We start from the raw sequence: 18569 nt of genomic DNA, 5'->3' as shown, positions 1-18569 counted from the left end.
GTGATATTAATTGTAAGATGCTGTTGTATTGCTTATGCCTTGAGACTCTCTTTTACAAAAAAATCTCATTGAACCTAACTGCCACTCACTAATATATATATATTTTTTTTTGTGTAAAATATTTCCCCTCATATAAGGGCCTCCGAACAATTTTCTTATAACGAACCCCGCCAAGGCACGCTACGCTACTACCTGTTGGCTAGCAATCAAGAGCATAAGCAGTGCACTGCTTCGCATAATACCTATCACTTATGCACTACGCAGACGATGCACGTTTACCGGTGTCAACCTAAGTGAGATACCGTTGTAATTTGCCGACGATATAAGTATACCCAGATACCTACCTAGTGAAGTTGTTTACTGTACGCACCTACGTGTAGGGCCTAATACTTCTACCATATTTTTGGGGAGTATCATTTTTTGCAAGGCAACCCAAATTTAAATGTTTAATTTAACTTTATAAAATCCCATCAATTTCTTCGAATGTGTTGTCTGAATCAGACGGTCGGATTTACTTTGATTTGTATGTAACTAGTCCTGTTGAGTAAAATAACTTCCAATTATAAATTTTTTTATATGTATTAGTTATAAGTACAGTGTATTTCACGTAGACAAGCTTTATATCAACGGAATAAAAACCAATGTTTATTTAGCTAATTCTATATCACACACTACAGAACTTTCTCTCAACTGTTCTGTCTAATAACAATAATAATTTACACAGTACACTGTAATCAAATTGCACACCACAGTTATATTTTATACTTAAGCTGAATGTGATTGCGTAAAATGGATAAAATCAAATTGTTTTGGTCAAAAACCAACCGATGGCATCGCTGTAAGTAATAAATTTAATATTTATTCGTATATTTAGACTTATAAATTGCACTACCACTTTTTGTCAAAATATGATATCATCATAAGTCATATAAGTGACTAAGTCATTATCAAGTCATTCATTATGATAAATAATATGACCTTAAAATATAGGAAATAATAGTATATAAATATATACGGGACAAATTACACTGATTGAGTTAGCCTCGAAGTAAGTTTGAAACTTGTGTTATGAGATACAAACTCAACAATACTATATTTTATTATAAATACTCATATAGATATCATCCAAGACCCAGGCCAATCAGAAAAAGTTCTTTTCTCATCATGCCCTGGCCGGGATTTGAACCTGGGACCTCCAGTTTCACAAACAAGCGTACTACCGCTGCGCCCCAGAGGCCGTTAGAGGAAATATATGCCCAAAATATCTACTTAGTGAGTGTTTGGGGGAATAATTTAGGAAATGTATGTAATCATAATGGTACTTTTGATTGCATTCTCTGCTATGAAGCTAAAACACAAATAATGTAAGTGCTTAATTTATTATGAACAGTCATGCTTAATTTAATAAATAAAAGTTATTATAATTTCTTGTCTTATCTATCCCTGTGTCAAATTTTATCATAACTTTAAACAAACAAAACTAAACTTTTAATGATGACTGTGTTTTTTTTTTTTCAGGGCCATGATGATTAGGAACTATTAAAAACAATAATTATTAATAGTATTTTTTTAAATTATTCCAGTGATCTTCCTGTTCATAGTAGTAGAACTACGTTTGTTGCCAAGTGGTCAGCTGGGCTTCCTATGCAACGACCCCGCTCTTTCGCACCCATTCACAGGAGACACCATCAGCTGGAAATGGCTCCTGGGAACAACTCTGTTTCTGCCTTTTATTGTTGTAAGTAAAAAGACAAATAGGTATATTGTACACTTTTACAATGGTTTTTGACATACTTATCATACTCCTGTCCTTATTACCTACATGGAACGCGCAGCGACGTTATATCGAGCGATAATCTATTGCTGTCCCGTTTCATGTCATAATAATAAGTAGAGATGCGCCGAGTAACGAGTACCGAGTTTTACTCAGCTCATATTTTTTTTACCGAGACCTCCGCCGAGTATCTCAGTTCTATAAAAAAACAAGACTTGCCAAAAACAAGAGTCTTTTCGAGTGGTGGATAAGGCACCAAACAAGGTATCCAGAGCTGGCACGTTTAGCAAGAGCGTTACTATGTGCACCTGTAAGCATAGCGAGCGATTGTTTTTGAACGCTGGTAACGTCTACGAATCCATAACGTGTAGAGAGCCTTGTGTTCCTGCATCATATTAAATATTAAACATTGATTATTTTTTTATTACTGTTCTCTTAATTTTGCCTCAATAACTACTCATTCATTAGCATAATTTTGATTTTTTTATTGCGATTGCCCTAAACATATCGTCAATTAGTAATAAATACTTTTTGATTAACATTGTTGCTTTAATTATATCTATCTAAATATATTGCATTTAAACCGAGTTATTCGGCCGAGTACGAGTATCAAAAATCCCGCCGAGTACGTCGAGTTCCGAGTATCAACCGAGTACTCGGCCCATCTCTAATAAAAAGCAAAACAGCGATAGTTTTTCACGCTAATAAAACTGGTGTTAATTCTGGTTGTGTCCTCACTATTCTGAAAGGGAGCTCCAGGTGCGCCTATGACCACAACCTTATAAATCAAGGGATGGGCTAATGAATTTGAAATGAATACTTTTAAAGTTTCCTCCTGTTCTGTTCCTATTACCTCCTAACTGTTCCTTTTAGACGATGGCCAAGGAACTTGTCACTATTTGAATTTCAATACCATTAATTAAGCCATGTGCCGTCTGGCTCTGTCTACCCCGCAAGGGATATAGACGTGACTATATGTATGTATGTATGTAATTAAGCCATACAGCTAAACACGGCGTTTCAGTCATTTTGTAACTGTTACTTATCAACTCTGTCTGAAAAAGACATGATTATTATGTATGTAATATCTCAATATTAACCTTTATCTAAACTTTCAGATGCTTATAGTAGAAAAAAAATACAATTCTGACAGCAAGACGGACCAATCTAAACAGCGAGCAGTATTCTGGTACAAAGAGTACCTATTTGGCACTCTCATCAATTTGACCATAGTGCAATTGTTGAAGGTTCTGGTGGGGTCTCCGAGGCCACATTTCTTTGACACCTGTAACCCCAAGGAGGCTGAGACATGTGAAGCGTGAGTTTTATTTAATACATACATACATACACATGGTCACGTCTATATCCCTTGCGGGGCGGACAGAGCCAACGGTCATGAAAAGACTGAATGACTACCAGGGTAAATTCTAGGAAAGGTGATGTGTTTTATAGCATACATATATTACATATGGTCACGTATATATCCATTGCGGGGTAGACAGAGCCAACAGTCTTGAAAAGACTGATAGGCCACGTTCAGCTATTTGGCTTAATGATAGAATTGAGATTCAAATAGTGACGGGTTGCTAGCCCATCGCCTAAAAGAAGAATCCCAAGTTTATAAGCCTATCCCTTAGTCGCCTTTTACGACATCCATGGGAACGAGATGGAGTGGTCCTATTCTTTTTTGTATTGGTGCCGGGAACCACACGGCACATGTGTTTTATAGCAAAATTCAAATATATGCAACTTGAAGTTATATCTACCGGTCTACCCCTTTGGCCTAGTAGTTAAATTCACTTCACGTTACAGATCAGAGTTCGTCTCGAGCTACACATGCGCAAAGGCACACTGGATCAGTCAGTCGGACAAGAGCTTCCCCTCCGGTCACACCTCGTTAGCTATACACGCGGGTGTCTTCATTGCTGTAAGTTTAAATTTTATTCTATCAACTATCAGAACTAAGGTTCTAACAGCCGAGCCTGCATGAAGAGATGAAGCGAAAGAAATATGCAGAGATCGTGGCAAGTGGAAAGAGGTAGTCTCTGCCTACCCCTCCGGGAAAGAGGCGTGATTTTATGTATGTATGTATGTATCAGAACTAACAGACATTCATCACGTCCATATCCCTTGCGGGATAGACAGAGCCAACTGTATTGAAAAGACTGAGGGGCCACGTTCGGCTATGTGGCTTAATACATACACACATATGGTCACGTCTATATCCCTTGTGGGGTAGACAGAGCCAATAGTCATGAAAAGACTGAATGGCCACGTTCAGCTATTTGGCTTAATGATAGAATTGAGATTCAAATAGTGACAGGTTGCTAACCCATCGCCTGAAAAAGTCGCCCATCCCTAAGTCGCCTTTTACGACATTCATGGGAAAGAGATGGAGTGGTCCTATTCTTTTTTGTATTGGTGCCGGGAACCACACGGCAATAATGGAATATTAATTCAAATAGTGTCAGGTTAATCCCCCAGTGGACGTAAGATCGCGATTTCTTTAATCACCCATGATCAAATAAACATATTCCTTTAAAAAAAAGGAGCCACTTACCGCGTTTGCGCATTCTCAGTGTTCAAATACCGAATATTGCCAGTGCAATTATATGCAGTGTGTCTAGTAATAAAATAAATAATTTAAATATATTTGTTTACAGTATTGATTAATTTTAATCATTTTCATTTTGAATCATTTATTTATTGCTTCCTTAATGTAAATTACAGATGTTTGTGTGATAATTTCGAACCATTAACAACTTCCATCAACAAACGCGCCACATACCGCGTTCCCGCGCAATCGTCAGCGTCCAAATACTAAGTGTTGCCAGTACAATAATATGCAGTGTGTTTAGTCCACTTGAAAAGGGTCTGTTGGGTCGTGTTTAAATAAAAACAGAATTTCGGCTGTTCAAGATGTCGTCTTATGGTCGTCTCGTCTTAGTGTCGATTGTCCTTTTTTTCATAAGTCTGTCAGTTTTGGTCATCTAAATTGTCAAATCAAAGAGTGTTTGTCCATTGAGGCTGAACGGCTTTTACATTAAATAAATAAATTTAAACATATTCGTTTACAGTATTACCTCCATCAACGGACGCGCCACATACCGCGTTCCCGCGCAATCGTCTGCGTTCAAATACTCAGTGTTGCCAGTACAATAATACGCAGTGTGTTTAGTACAAAATAAATAATTTAAACATATTCGTTTACAGTATTACCTCCATCAACGGACGCGCCACATACCGCGTTCCCGCGCAATCGTCAGCGTACAAATACTAAGTGTTGCCAGTACAATAATACGCAGTGTGTCTAGTACAAAATAAATAATTTAAACATATTCGTTTACAGTATTACCTCCATCAACGAACGCGCCACATACCGCGTTCCCGCGCAATCGTCTGCGTACAAATACTCAGTGTTGCCAGTGCGATAATATGCGGTATATCCCGGATCATAGACAGGAGACATCACTGGTGGGACGTGTTGGCCGGGGCATTTATTGCTGCACCCATATTGTTATATACTGTGAGTGTTTTTTTTTTATAATTAATTGCTGACTTATTTTATTTATCATATTGTGTTCATTCATATGATGACATCTGTATCCCTTGCGGGTAGACAGAGCTAGCAGTCGTGTATATAGTGACAGGTTGCTAATTCATCGCGTAAAAGAAGAGTCCCAAATTTATAAGCCTATCCTTTAGTCGCCTCCTACGACATCCGCGGGAATGACATGGGGTGGTCCTATTATTTTTTATATTGGTGCCCGGAACCACACGGCACATATACTTTATTTGCGTACGTTAATTTTACTATTATTTACTGTACTGTGAAACCTAAAAAAAAAAAAAAATTTTTTGGTTTTAGATTCGCACCTTATGTGGCAACTTCAACGGTTCCAGAGTAAGTGAGGTCGAAAACAATAGTGATAATAATTCCAAAATAAATGACCCTAATGGCGGAAGAGCGGATAATGTCGCGACGTAACCAAAGATATGTATATTGTGATTGTACGTTTTTAAAAGATAACTATTTATTTATTTTTAAACGCGGGTATTTTTCTATAGTAGTAAGTACCAGAATCTAAATGCTGATTCATAAACCTTTTAAGAAAACATTTTACATGACGCTTTTGCTTTGAATTTGGAACGGACAAGGCGATCTTATATTTTTTATCGTGAGAAGTTTTTTATACAAGTACCTTTAAATGCTTATCTATTTGTAAGGAAATCCAATAAAGAAAGCGCCTATTTTGAAATTGGAACTGCTTTGGCGTTCTTATTTTTTACGCGGGTATATTGGTAATTGGTATAAAATAATTAAAAATACTAAGTTATTTGTAAAATCCAGACAACGATACGCGAATATTTTTTATTGGCTGACATGATATAAACCAATCAGACAATGTCAACATAAAATGGACCGCTGTGATTGGTCGGTCTAATGTTATTCCATTTCTGTGAGAAGAATACGATTTAAGATTAAATAAAATATAGTTAAGGATATGAAATAACTCCCTTTTCTAGAAACATTTCATGATATTTGGTATTAAATGCCTATATTTTAGTTTTTGTGTAAATGTTACCCTGTGATAATGTTTATATTTCTTTATATCACACCGTAAAAATATTTATTTATTTTGTGTGTACATTTTGTTTGTTTATTTATACCTAATTTTATTAATTTATTCAATCATGTTTCAGAAACTCATCATAATATTGATTAATAAAATTAATGTTGTAGTTAAACATAGCTACATATATTATATAAGAAAAACTGAAATAAATTTAATGTCAATCAATTATCGAAGTTTTCTTAACCTTAACAGATTTTCCTAAAATTTGTATATTATTTTTCGAATAAGTTTACTTGTATTGTAAGTTGACATTCGAGATTTCACTCAGTTTCACTCGCAAACCAAACGATTATTTTTCGATTTAAAGACCTCATTGCGATCCACTCAGTTATTTAGGTCGGCTTTACCTGTCATAGCATAGGTATATATAGACACACACAACAGCTACTTTAATCTTACTACTTATGTAAAACTAATAATTATTTTCATCTATACTTATAAATAATTGATAATATTTTTCCCGGCGACTGTACAAACAAAACCAGTTTAAACTGAAATTGTTAGAAACTCGCGCTTTATTATGCACTGTAAACTTCATTCTAATTGCTCAAAACAACGTTAATTAACAGTTATTATGCAAGTTGGTCGGAAAGTTGTTCAAATATTCAATAATTCGTTATCGCGACCGATTTCAGATCATTTGTAATGGAAAATCTATGGTTCCATTGTGGCTTAGTTAGGTTATCGGAAAGGGCAGATCTAGGCATAAATTTTGTGCTGGAATAAGCAACGGGAAGTATTTAAATAAAAATGTACAAATAGTGTGTTGATATGATGATGATGATATAATCTCAGTGGATATTAATTTATTTTATTGACTGAGATTTTTCAAAAAAAAAACATCAAATTCGGTGGTGCATGAAGATTTAATTCAATTTAAACACCATTTCTAAACCTAAAACTTTTGATTGATCTACAAAATACTTTGAATAATAAGTAGTTAAAATCAACAGCAGTTACTAACATCAACTACCTGAGAGGTTAGAGAGAGTTTTACTCGATCAAACGCATCGAGCAAGTAAACGCGAATTTGTATGTGATCATATCAGCGCCATCTATTGGTAACGTGATGGCACTAATGCAATGCCATACAAATTCGCGTTTACTACATACGAATCACAACTACCTCCCTATAGTTGTGATTCGTAAGTAGTAAAAGGATTTTTTTACAATAATTTATTTATAACATTTTACATTACAGAGTTAAAAAATGGGTATTTTCGCAATTTTTCTCTTAATTTCGTGTCCACTACATTCCGTATTGGGAAGAGATATGACAACGATAGATTTCGTGAATAAATACGTTGAGAATGAGCAATCACCGACCTATTTGATCTACTGTAACATTTGCTGGAATACAGGTAAGTATATAGACGTGAATGAATTATTCTAGACTAGATTTTTCGAACCAACAAGTTTTAAAGTTGCCCGAAGTAGGATGCCACAATTTTTATTGGGTAAAGTTCCTTTCCGTTTCCTACAATTGGAAAGATGCGTAGGCGCAGGCCCATTGATCTATTTGATTCGACCAATGAGAGTGCGCTTGGCTTTTGTAATCAGTCGATAAAATTACTAAGATAAAGGTAGAATGAGAAAAGGCTGAGTGTGCCAAGCCCAACACAGAAATTCAAATTAAATTACCAGATAAATCTGTTTTTCTTAATTCTGGAAGGTAAGTGGATACGGAATTCCCTTGGAATTGCTTTAAAAATACGCCAATGAGTGTTTTATTTTCTTTTTCTTTTAGACCTTAAAGTGGAACTGGCGAAGAAGCTCTCCAGCTCTGGCTTCCGATGTTCCTCATCATTCGAGACAGAGTTCAAGTATTACGATCATAACACTCTCTTCCTTCTCGACGCTGAATGTCCCGACTTTGAGGAATTCGTTGAAACGGTATTATTTACTTACACTATTTAAATTTTTCTAGCTTATTCATCGTCCTAAAATCCTCCTATCTTGCTTCCAGTTGTATTTTTTCTGGTAACTGGGGGTACATCAAAATAAGTCTGATAATTAAATTTGCACGAATTGTGACGATAGTTTACCCTCTCTCCCTTTCATCTTTTTATATTCCCTCCGCCGTTCGCATTGGTGTCTGGGGTCCGCTTTTCTACATTTTTCGTTTCACATTACCTGATCCGCAGCGTTTTAAGACCATTATTGGCACGTATACCATATTAAGTTAAGTCAGGATATCTTCGGCCTGCCTGGAACGGACGGAGGCGGCATAGCAACACATTGTTCCCTTGATAATGAGGTAATGGCTTCCCCAAATTGTGACCAGCAAACTCTCCTGCATTTCTGACCTCGGTTACCCTGTTATCAGAATTATCTGAATCTTCACCTCGTTTTTTGTAATGTCAGTCCACACACTTTCTTATTTCCAATTTTAGTTATAATAATACTGGCTGTCCCGGCAAACGTTGTTTTGCCATATAAATATTTTTTAAGTAATTTCTAGTAAACAAAAAAAATTTTAAGGGTGGACAACCCTTATCACTAAGGGGTATGAAAAATATATGTTGGCCGATTCTCAATCCTACTCAATATGCTCACGAAATTTCATGAGAATCGGTCAAGCCGTTTCGGAGGAGTACGGGAACGAACATTGTGACAAGAGAATTTTATATATAAGATTTCTTGGTTTTAGGCTATCTCGCGAAAGCTGTTCACTTTTTCATATCGTTGGCTAATACTTGATGATAACCAAAACGCACTAATAATTGGCAGTCCAATCTACTCAGACAGTGACGTGGTGGTGGCAGAAAGAACAGAATATGGATTTAAGATGACAGAAAGTAAGTTGGCCCTTTTGGGTCAATAGTAATTTAAACTGTACTGTATAAAAGGCAACTATGAAAAAGGATGGCTGGATATATATATAATGGATATTTATGAAACATAGGTAGAGATTGTCATTGTGTTTCTAGTCTACACAAACGCTATCATTTTCTACTTGTATCTGTAAGAGAACATTACATACATACATACCCATAAAATCACGTCTATATCCCTTGCGGGGTAGACAGAGCCAACAGTCTGGAAAAGACTTAATGGCCACGTTCAGCTATTGGGCTTAATGATAGAATTGAGATTCAAATAGTGACAGGTTGCTAGTCCGTCGCCTAAAAAAGAATCCCAAGTTTGTAAGCCTATCCCTTAGTCGCCTTTTACGACATCCATGGGAAAGAGATGGAGTGGTCCTATTCTTTTTTGTATTGGTGCCGGGAACCACTCGGCAAATCTGTATATCTATATATATATATATCGGTAAGAGAAGCCTGCAGATAAACTTGGCAGCCTTACGATTTTGGTTTGTATAAACAGGGGATCATGTTTCTCTGTATGTCTCGACTCTACTGTCAAGAAGAGTAAAAATAAAACAAAATCTCTGTACCCTTGGTTTAAATGTAGTCAACTTTATCTACCTCCGACTGTACATAATGTCCATCTGTCCTCAGTTCACAAACCATCAAACACATCATCAATGTTCTTCACACCAAGAGGTCATTACAATGCCAGTACAGCTGAGCTAACAGATACCAGAGAACACAGATCCCTGTTCAGAAGGCGGCGGAACGTAATGAGAGCTCCGATCACGATGGCCAATGTTATTCAGGACAGCAATTCTACGCAGTATTATCTACCTAGGGAGGAACGATTGTAAGTCATTCACGGTCACAATATAAATTAGGAGTAATATTCTGGCTACTTACAAGATGAAACTTTATAGAAATTACATGCGTACTACCGCTGCGCCACAGAGGCCGTCAAAATATATATATATATATATATATAATAGTTAAATAATCTGTGCTCCCTCCCAGGGAACTCCAATACGACGTTGTAGCCAAGGTGTGCTGGGTTAATGTGAAGATAGCGTTTGAGATGCTCAACGCGACTCCTCAGTACATATTCAGCCATCGCTGGGGATACAAACAAAATGGCCAGTGGTCAGGCATGGTCAATGATCTACATAATGGAAACGCTGATTTGGGTTTGAATTATTTGACTTTTTGATTTCATACATACATACATATAATCACGCCTCTTTCCCGGAGGGGTAGGCAGAGACTACATCTTTCCACTTTGTAGGATCTCTGCATACTTCCTTCGCTTCATCCACATTCATAACTCTCTTCATGCAAACTCGGCGGTTTCGGGTACTTTTGACCCGACCCTTTACCAGGACGTCCTTAATTTGTTCAAGATACGGTCGTCTAGGCCAAATCTTGCTTCATACATATATATAATCACGTCTATATGCCTTGCGGGGTAGACGGAGCCAACAGTCCCGAAAATACGGATAGGCCACGCTCAGCTGTTTGGCTCAATGATAGAATTGTGATTCAAATAGTGACACGTTGCTAGCCCATCGCCTAAAAGAAGAATCTCAAGTCAAAAAGCCTATCCCTAAGTCGGCTTTAACGGCATCCACGGGAAAGATTTGGAGTGGTCCTATTATTTTTTTATTGGTGCCGGGAACCACACGATACTCTCGGCTTTCAGAAAAGCAGAAAATCATGTAAAACATTTTCAGCACATCTAGCTAAGTTTAAGTATGTATGAATATGAACTGTTAGTGAATTGGTTCTAATAACAAAGGTCTTCCCGTTTCATCGCATCGCTCACTACAATGCGACCCTGCCAGTGAGGAATGTGAGCTAATTTCTCTGAATTTTCTTATGGGCAGCACAATTTTTTTTGAAGAAGAAGACCCTTATCTGCTTCCTCTTAACTTTAGCCCCGGTTGCATCCTCAACACTCTGGAGAGGAGCCCGTGGTAAGCCATTAACCATTGATCCAGGATTGGGCCAGTCAGGTTTCTCGACTCCCGTCTGACCTCCGCAACCTTTGCAGGTAAACCTAACCTGTATTGGATCTCATTTGGTTACACATCCAGTTGCCTGAATGTGTTGGTATAGTAAGTAGATCCTAATGTTTTTTATTAAATAATTAAAGACTACCGTAATTTTGCAGCCGTTATTAACACTGTGTCATATGATTAATTATCTACGAGTGTCAATGTCATTGTCAAGAGAGATAACAGACTAACAGTTTGTAACGGACATACAATAAAACAGTTTGGGATGGCGTCAACATGCAACCGATGCTCGAATGTGTTATTTTATAAATTCCTATATGAAACAAACACTTATTATTTCTTATGCCAAAATCTCTTCACAGGTACGAACTGTTTGGTCTCCGACCCAGAGCGTCTATCAGTGGTGACTTACACCGACACACTGGCGTCATTCCGCGTGCGTTTCATCTTCCGCCAACCCCCACTCTCCTACGTGTCCAATATCTTCTCCCTCCCCTTCTCTTCCAATGTGTGGGTAGCTATAGCCGCGTGCGCAGCTGTGGCGACGGTGGCGTTTTATTTGACTAGCAAATGGGAGGCTAGGAATGGGACCGTGAGTTTTATTGTAACAAATAAGTTTGTTTGTTTTTTTTTATATCTTTATTGCACGGAAATTAGACACATACATTTAAATAAAACACAGTTCTAAGAAATGGTACATAGAAAGAGAAATAGTTTTATGTAGGTAGTTACTTAAAATTTTTACATGAGACGTGTGTTACGCAAATGAAGATGTATTTACCCATGTAATTTTAATTTCCGATTTATACCGTTGCATTATAAACAAATTTTACCTATAACATCATCATCATCACCAGCAATAAACAAAAACATAACACATTCAGTGGAATGTCGGTGAACCCAAACTATGATAAAGCGTGAATTCCACTTGATACTTGCCTAAATGAATCAGTTATCTACTCAGCCAATTGAATTACCTTATTGACGGAAACGGTTACCTTATTGATTATGGAGATGGTTTGTGAGAGAACTCTGAATACTTACATAAAATAATAAATAAAAATGGTTTATTTCGGTAAGTACATTTACAATATATGGTAGTTAGAGTCCACTTTTAGGTGTGGAAATACCTGTGCCAGTGGACTCCGCTCTTCCATATCGCTAAAGTTGTGAATACCTAATTAAAACAATAATATAACACTTAAACTTAATATGAATAAAACATGTGGTAACATCTTATTATTACAAATATTATGAAACCGGCTACCGAAAATACGAAACGTCCATTTTCCACAGAGCCCAACACAACTTGATGGCAGTATCGGAGACGCTCTACTCCTGACCATGAGCGCTGTGAGCCAGCAGGGATGTGTTCTGGAGCCAAGAAGAGTTTCAGGTGCCTATTATAAAAACAGATTTTTTTAGACAGACATTAACAGACCTAGACGAACGTATCTTGATCAAATTAAAGACGTCCTGGTAAAGGGTCAGGTCAAAAGTACTTACCCGAAACCGCCGAGCTTGCATGAAAAGTGTTATGAATGTGGATGAAGCGAAGGAAGTATGCAGAGATCGTGGCAAGTGGAAAGAGGCATTCTCTGCCTACCCCTCCGGGAAAGAGGTGTGGTTTTATGTATTTTTTTATATTCGGGCAGGTCCGTATACCAATCTGTCTGTGGTTTTCTTGTCTAGCTTAGACATCCTTGATACTTAAATATCCAGCAGTTCCGCTGTTATCAAGATGACAGCGAAATTGCTATTATCTGGATTACTTAAAAAAATTATGTGCTGCCCATTAAAAAATTATGTTGCATCCTCACCACTCCGGAGAGGAGCCCGGGGTAAGCCTTTGACCATGGATCCTGGATTGGGCGAGTCAGGTTTTTACACGAATCTCGCAGGTTTTCTCGCGATGTTTTCCCTCACCGTAAGAGCATCGGTTAGTTATCAAACTGATATACATAACTTCAAAAATAATTATTAGTTCATTGCCGAGGTGGGATTTGAACCTGTGCCGTTTTTGCGTCACATTTATTTCAACCGAGCACCTTACCGATTCGACCATCGACGCTCGATCCCCAATACGAGTATTGTATGTTGTTTACATTGGAATAGTGTTTGTTGAAATTAAAAAATTTTTTTTTTCATTCCATATAGACAGAGAGCGGGGTAGACAGAGCCAACAGTCTTGAAAAGATCGAATGGCCACGTTCAGCTATTTGGCTTAATGATACAATTGAGACTCAAATAGTGACAGGTTGCTAGCCCATCGCCTTAAAAAAAGAATCCCAAGTTTGTAAGCCTATCCCTTAGTCGCCTTTTACGACATCCATGGGAAAGAGACATACAAAAAGACCAATATTGGTGCCGGGAACCATACGGCACACGTTTAGGGCAACCCTAAAACAAAAATCAAGAACGATGATTTTACAGGTCGCATAATGCTTTGGATTTTCTTCACTGCTTTGATGGCGCTTTACGCGGCTTACGCGGCCAACATCGTGGTGCTTCTCCAGGCGCCTTCGAAGTCCATCAGGAACCTGGCACAGCTGGCCAACTCCAAGATTACGTTGGCTGCGAACGACGTGGATTATAACCATTTTGTTTTCAGCGTGAGTTGTTTAGAAATACACATTTTACAGTTTGATTATGACAGATAAATGTTAGGACATTATTAAATTAGTTTTTTTTTATTACATAGATTGAGTTAGCCTCGAAGTTAGTTCGAGACTTGTTTGCACGAGATCACTTAACAATTCTATACTTTATAATAAATTCTTATAAAGATAAACATCCAAGACACGTGTGCCGTGTGGTTCCCGGCACCAGTACAAAAAAGAATAGGTCTACTCCATCTCTTTTAGGCTAGGAATCTGTCATAATGTGTTTTCCATTATTTCATTACATTCAGACATGACCTTGGGATAGATAGCCAATAGGCAAGATTAAGATTTTTCTGATTGGCCTGAGTCTTAGATACATACATACATATGGTCACGTCTATATCACTTGTGGGGTAGACAGAGCCAACAGTCTTAAAAAATATTGAAAGGCCACGCTCTGCTATTCGGTTTAATGATAGCATTGAGATTCAAATAGTGACAGGTTGCTAGCCCATCGCCTAGAAGAGGAATCCCAAGTTTAGAAACCTATCGTTTAGTCGCCTTTTACGACATCCATGCTTTTTTTCTATATGCATAGACAATGACATGAACAAGACCGCCATGACTCTAAAAATAACCCATTCTATCGAAGTTGCCTCATAAGTCATAACATAACTTAAGAAGCATTCATAGCTACAGAAGCGACAACAATGTAACATCTTATTAACGAAGACAATGGAAAATCTCGTTTTGTTTAACTCGGAATGACAGTAAAATAGGTACCGTATATATTGTCCCGTATATATTAAAAAAAATATATATTAACCACACGGAAATTTTATACATACCTAATATTTTTGTTTTATAGCTATATCCGGATCCGGTACGCGTGACGATATACAAGCGAGTGGACCCAGACAAAGGGAGGGGACAATTCTACGACATTATCGAGGGAGCGGAGAAAATACGACAAGTATTGTTCCTTTATATATTTTACTAACGACCCGCCCCGGCTTCGCACGGGTGCAAAATTCGGAAAAAAAATATACTACATAAAAACCTTCCTCTTGAATCACTCTACCTGTTACAAAAAACCACATCAAAATCCGTTGCGTAATTTAAAAGATTTAAGCATACAGACAAACAGACTAAAATAGCGACTTTGTTTTATACTATGTAGTGACATACAAAAACATACCATGTAAATTGGATGGTCGATGTTGATTGGATTGGGATTCTACAAAACTACACACATTATTAGTACTCATAATAATTTTATATTCCATTTCCTACAAAAAGAAACATATTACCCTCAGTGACAGAAGTGTCACAGTTGGGTAATAAGCGTTTGGTGCCAAATACGATTTCAATTTGGTATGTTTATTCTAATTATACATAAATACATAAAACTTGCCACGATCTCTGCATACTTTCTTCGCTTCATCCACATTTATAACTCTCTTCATGCAAGTTCGGCGGTTTTTGGTACTTTTGACCTGACCCTTTACCAGGACGTCCTTAATTTGATCAAGATACGTTCGTCTAGGTCTTCCCACTCCGACCTTTCCCTCCACACTCTCCTTGTATATCTGCTTAGTCAACCTGCTTTCATTCATCCTCTCCACATGACCGAACCATCTTAACATACCCTTTTCTATTCCTGTAACTACATCTTCTTTCACATCACAACATTCCCTTATCACGCTGTTCTTAGGAAGGTTATCATGTTTCTTTGATAGGGCCTCTTTGCCTTCCACTCGATTGTGGAACCAGTATACCGTCGCATCGAGAAGACATTCCTGGAATCTGAGAAGTGTGACCTGGTGGAAGTGGATTACCTGAACGCCTTCGAACCTTTGGTGCCGGTGAAAAAAGACTCGCCGTATCTGGAGCTCCTCAGAGTTGTGTAAGTTACTTATTTGTCCATTACTGCCTCTTACAATATGTATTTCTATTTTCCTTGATGTACATTAATAATAATGTGCCGTGTGGTTACCGGCATCAATACAAAAAAAAAACCACTCCATCTCTTTCCCATGGATGTCGTAAAAGGCGACTAAGGGATAGGCTTACAAACTTGGGATTCTTTTTTAGGCGATGGGTTAGCAACCTGTCACTATTTCAATCTCAATTCTATCATTTGAACGTGGTCATCAGTCTCAGTCAGTGTTTTCTCAGTCTTTTCAAGACTGTTGGCTCTGTCTACCCCGCAAGGGATATAGACGTGACCATATGTATGTATGTACATAAATAAATTAATAAATAAAAAATGTAGTCGGGTCACATAATATTTGAAGCCGCCAAGCTTGCATGAACAGAGTTATGAATGTAGATGAAGCGATAGAAGTACGCAGAGATCGCGGCAAATGGAACGATTTAGCCTCCGTCTACTCCTCTAGGAAAAAGGCCTTTGAAATTTATCAAAATGTGCACAATTTTTTTTTCAGTTTTAAACAAATCCGTGAAACCGGCGTCCAGTCGGCAGTGAACCGCCGTTTCCAGATCCCCAAGCCCCGCTGCAGCGGTCAGCAGGCCGCGTTCAGCAGCGTGGGCCTGCTGGACCTGAGACCTGTGTGTTTGTTGATGGTCCACGGAACTTTACTGTCAGTGGCCATTCTATTTATGGAGGTCATTTGTTGTAAATTGTAAGTATTAAGTTTGCCTCTACGCTTAAGTTTTATTGTTTTTAATTATTTCACTTTTTTTCCTAAGATTTTGGTTAAATTTCGTCAAAAAGGGGGAAGCCCTGACCATAATTCGTGAATAGGCAAATCAGGTCAGCCATGTTCTTTTTTTTATTGACACGAAAAAAAAGTCACAGTTGAAAGGTGTATATAGCGAAAGTATGCAGGGATTGTGGTATCTGCCTACCCCTCCGGGTAAGAGGCGTGATTTTTGTATGTATGTATAAATTTCTAAATTGAAGTATATTTCAGGTTGAGGAGTAAAACAATGAAGCAGTTGCAACATAAGTACAAATTGTAAAGACAAGAATACTTCTTTAATTATTAAGGTATTTATACAATTTCTGTACGAGATAATACAATTATAAACTAATATACATGGTACTGTTTGGTTCTTCGCACACTTTATAATAGTCTCTTTATTCGCAAAATATTTCTCTTCTTCCCTTTATGGTCGTAAAGAATGAAGAAACATACACTAAAATCGAGTGCAGCAATTACTATTCCATAGTCTAAGTTACATACTCACCCCTCTGGAGAGGAGCCCGGGGTATGCCTTTGACCATGGATCCTGGATTGGGTGAGGTTTTTACATGAAGCGACTCCCGTCTGACCTCCGCAACCTTTTTATAGAGGACATTATATAGGAACAGGTAAATAATAAATAGTTTGTTTATCAATAAATTTATTGACCACCATATTAAAATTATAAATCTAAGCATAAATAAAATCCAATTGGAATCTTATGAGACCAGCACTGATAAAAAATGCATTTTATCTAAATCGAAAACTCAACATCAATGCAAGTCTCTAAGGAACAATGCACACTTAACAGTACCCGGCTGTAAGAGATTATAATCAGACTTCGGAAAATTAAAAACCGCTTTTGATGCTATGTTTTGTAGAATAAAATATTTTTTTATGACAAAAAGAATTTTACTGAAAGGTTACTTACAAACTTTGATAAATCATATATCTCTTCTCTCTTAGGATTAACCGAAAGTGATGGAATATATAATATTCCAACGTACAAAGTAAGTTGAAAGCAAAATATTATTATAATGTCATTAGTTTCATAACAGCGCAACGTCATGTAAAAAATAAGTTATATTCAGTAAAAAAAATCCAATTACTACCGGGTGCTTTATCAAACTAACGCAGTGTGTATTAATCCTAATTGCTAACACATAAAATTAGTAAATACTTAATACAAATGTACGGCATTTCGAACACCCTGCACAGATCTGGGTTTCTGAAGAAAGAAAAAAAAAACTAATTGCAATAAATTACTACTCAGTTAGTTAAGAGTTTTGTGGACAATTTAATGCCAAAACTGAACAAGTTATATAAGAAGGTATCGTGCCTTATTATCTATACAGGGTTACTTAAAAACACTGGCCAAATTTTTTGCTGTCAAAAAACTGGCCTATCTGCTGATTTTGTGTCTAAGTCTACAATTTAATTCTTTAACCAAACATTCCTTCATTTTCGATAGATGTTGAATTTTATGCTCTGAGCAAATTGTAAAAATAACTGTGCAAAAAAAATATCCATGTGTTCCAAAAAAACAAGGAGAAAACGCGAACATACCATCTTTTAGACACTTAAAATAATGCTTGTATTGGGAATCCGTAGATAAAATAAATTAACTTAATGCAATCCTAATGGTATGCGCGTTTACTATAGTTTTATCTGACAACAAGATATATCATTGAGCCTATTTTACACCGGGGCAACATCGTGCCGTTTAGTTATTTATAAATACACTAGCTGACCCGCGCAACTTCGTTTGCGTGTATCCCGCTACTTCGACAAATACAGTCAACGCACCAACACATATTGGATACTAATTTTCAATTCACAATAACTTCTCTTTCCCTTAACCGCGTTTAAAATATTTAAATGTTAGGGATGTTAGGGATATGTCTAAATAACACACTGTAAACTGCAAAAATAATCTAAATTAAATGCTCGTGATGATGAACTTACTTATTTTGATAAGGATATATGTATTATTGGTTATATCACCAGTTAAACATCACCCAA

The 18569-nt window shown here is 37.1% G+C and overlaps 2 protein-coding genes across 2 annotated transcripts; both read left to right on the top strand.

Moving 5' to 3' along the window:
* Nucleotides 1-452: 452 nt before the first annotated feature.
* On the top strand, nt 453-7281 carry LOC106140327 (phospholipid phosphatase 1). The gene is made up of 6 exons (XM_013341905.2): nt 453-838; nt 1584-1738; nt 2893-3092; nt 3587-3701; nt 5124-5300; nt 5643-7281. Exons 1-6 carry the CDS (start codon nt 790-792, stop codon nt 5760-5762), a joined length of 816 nt encoding a protein of 271 aa, XP_013197359.2. The 5' UTR covers nt 453-789; the 3' UTR covers nt 5763-7281.
* A 140-nt stretch (nt 7282-7421) lies between these two features.
* On the top strand, nt 7422-16891 carry LOC106140324 (glutamate receptor ionotropic, delta-1). Its single transcript, XM_013341902.2, has 12 exons — nt 7422-7772; nt 8159-8304; nt 9062-9209; nt 9873-10074; nt 10239-10408; nt 11599-11828; nt 12533-12632; nt 13670-13848; nt 14708-14812; nt 15579-15745; nt 16287-16484; nt 16776-16891. The coding sequence occupies exons 1-12, from the start codon at nt 7622-7624 to the stop codon at nt 16822-16824; spliced, it is 1845 nt and encodes a 614-aa protein (XP_013197356.2). The 5' UTR covers nt 7422-7621; the 3' UTR covers nt 16825-16891.
* The last annotated feature ends 1678 nt before the right edge of the window (nt 16892-18569 follow it).

The sequence above is a fragment of the Amyelois transitella genome, chromosome 19, assembly GCF_032362555.1.
Source record: "Amyelois transitella isolate CPQ chromosome 19, ilAmyTran1.1, whole genome shotgun sequence".
Classification (NCBI taxonomy): Eukaryota; Metazoa; Arthropoda; class Insecta; order Lepidoptera; family Pyralidae; genus Amyelois; species Amyelois transitella.
This window is presented reverse-complemented; position numbering and strand designations above follow the sequence as displayed.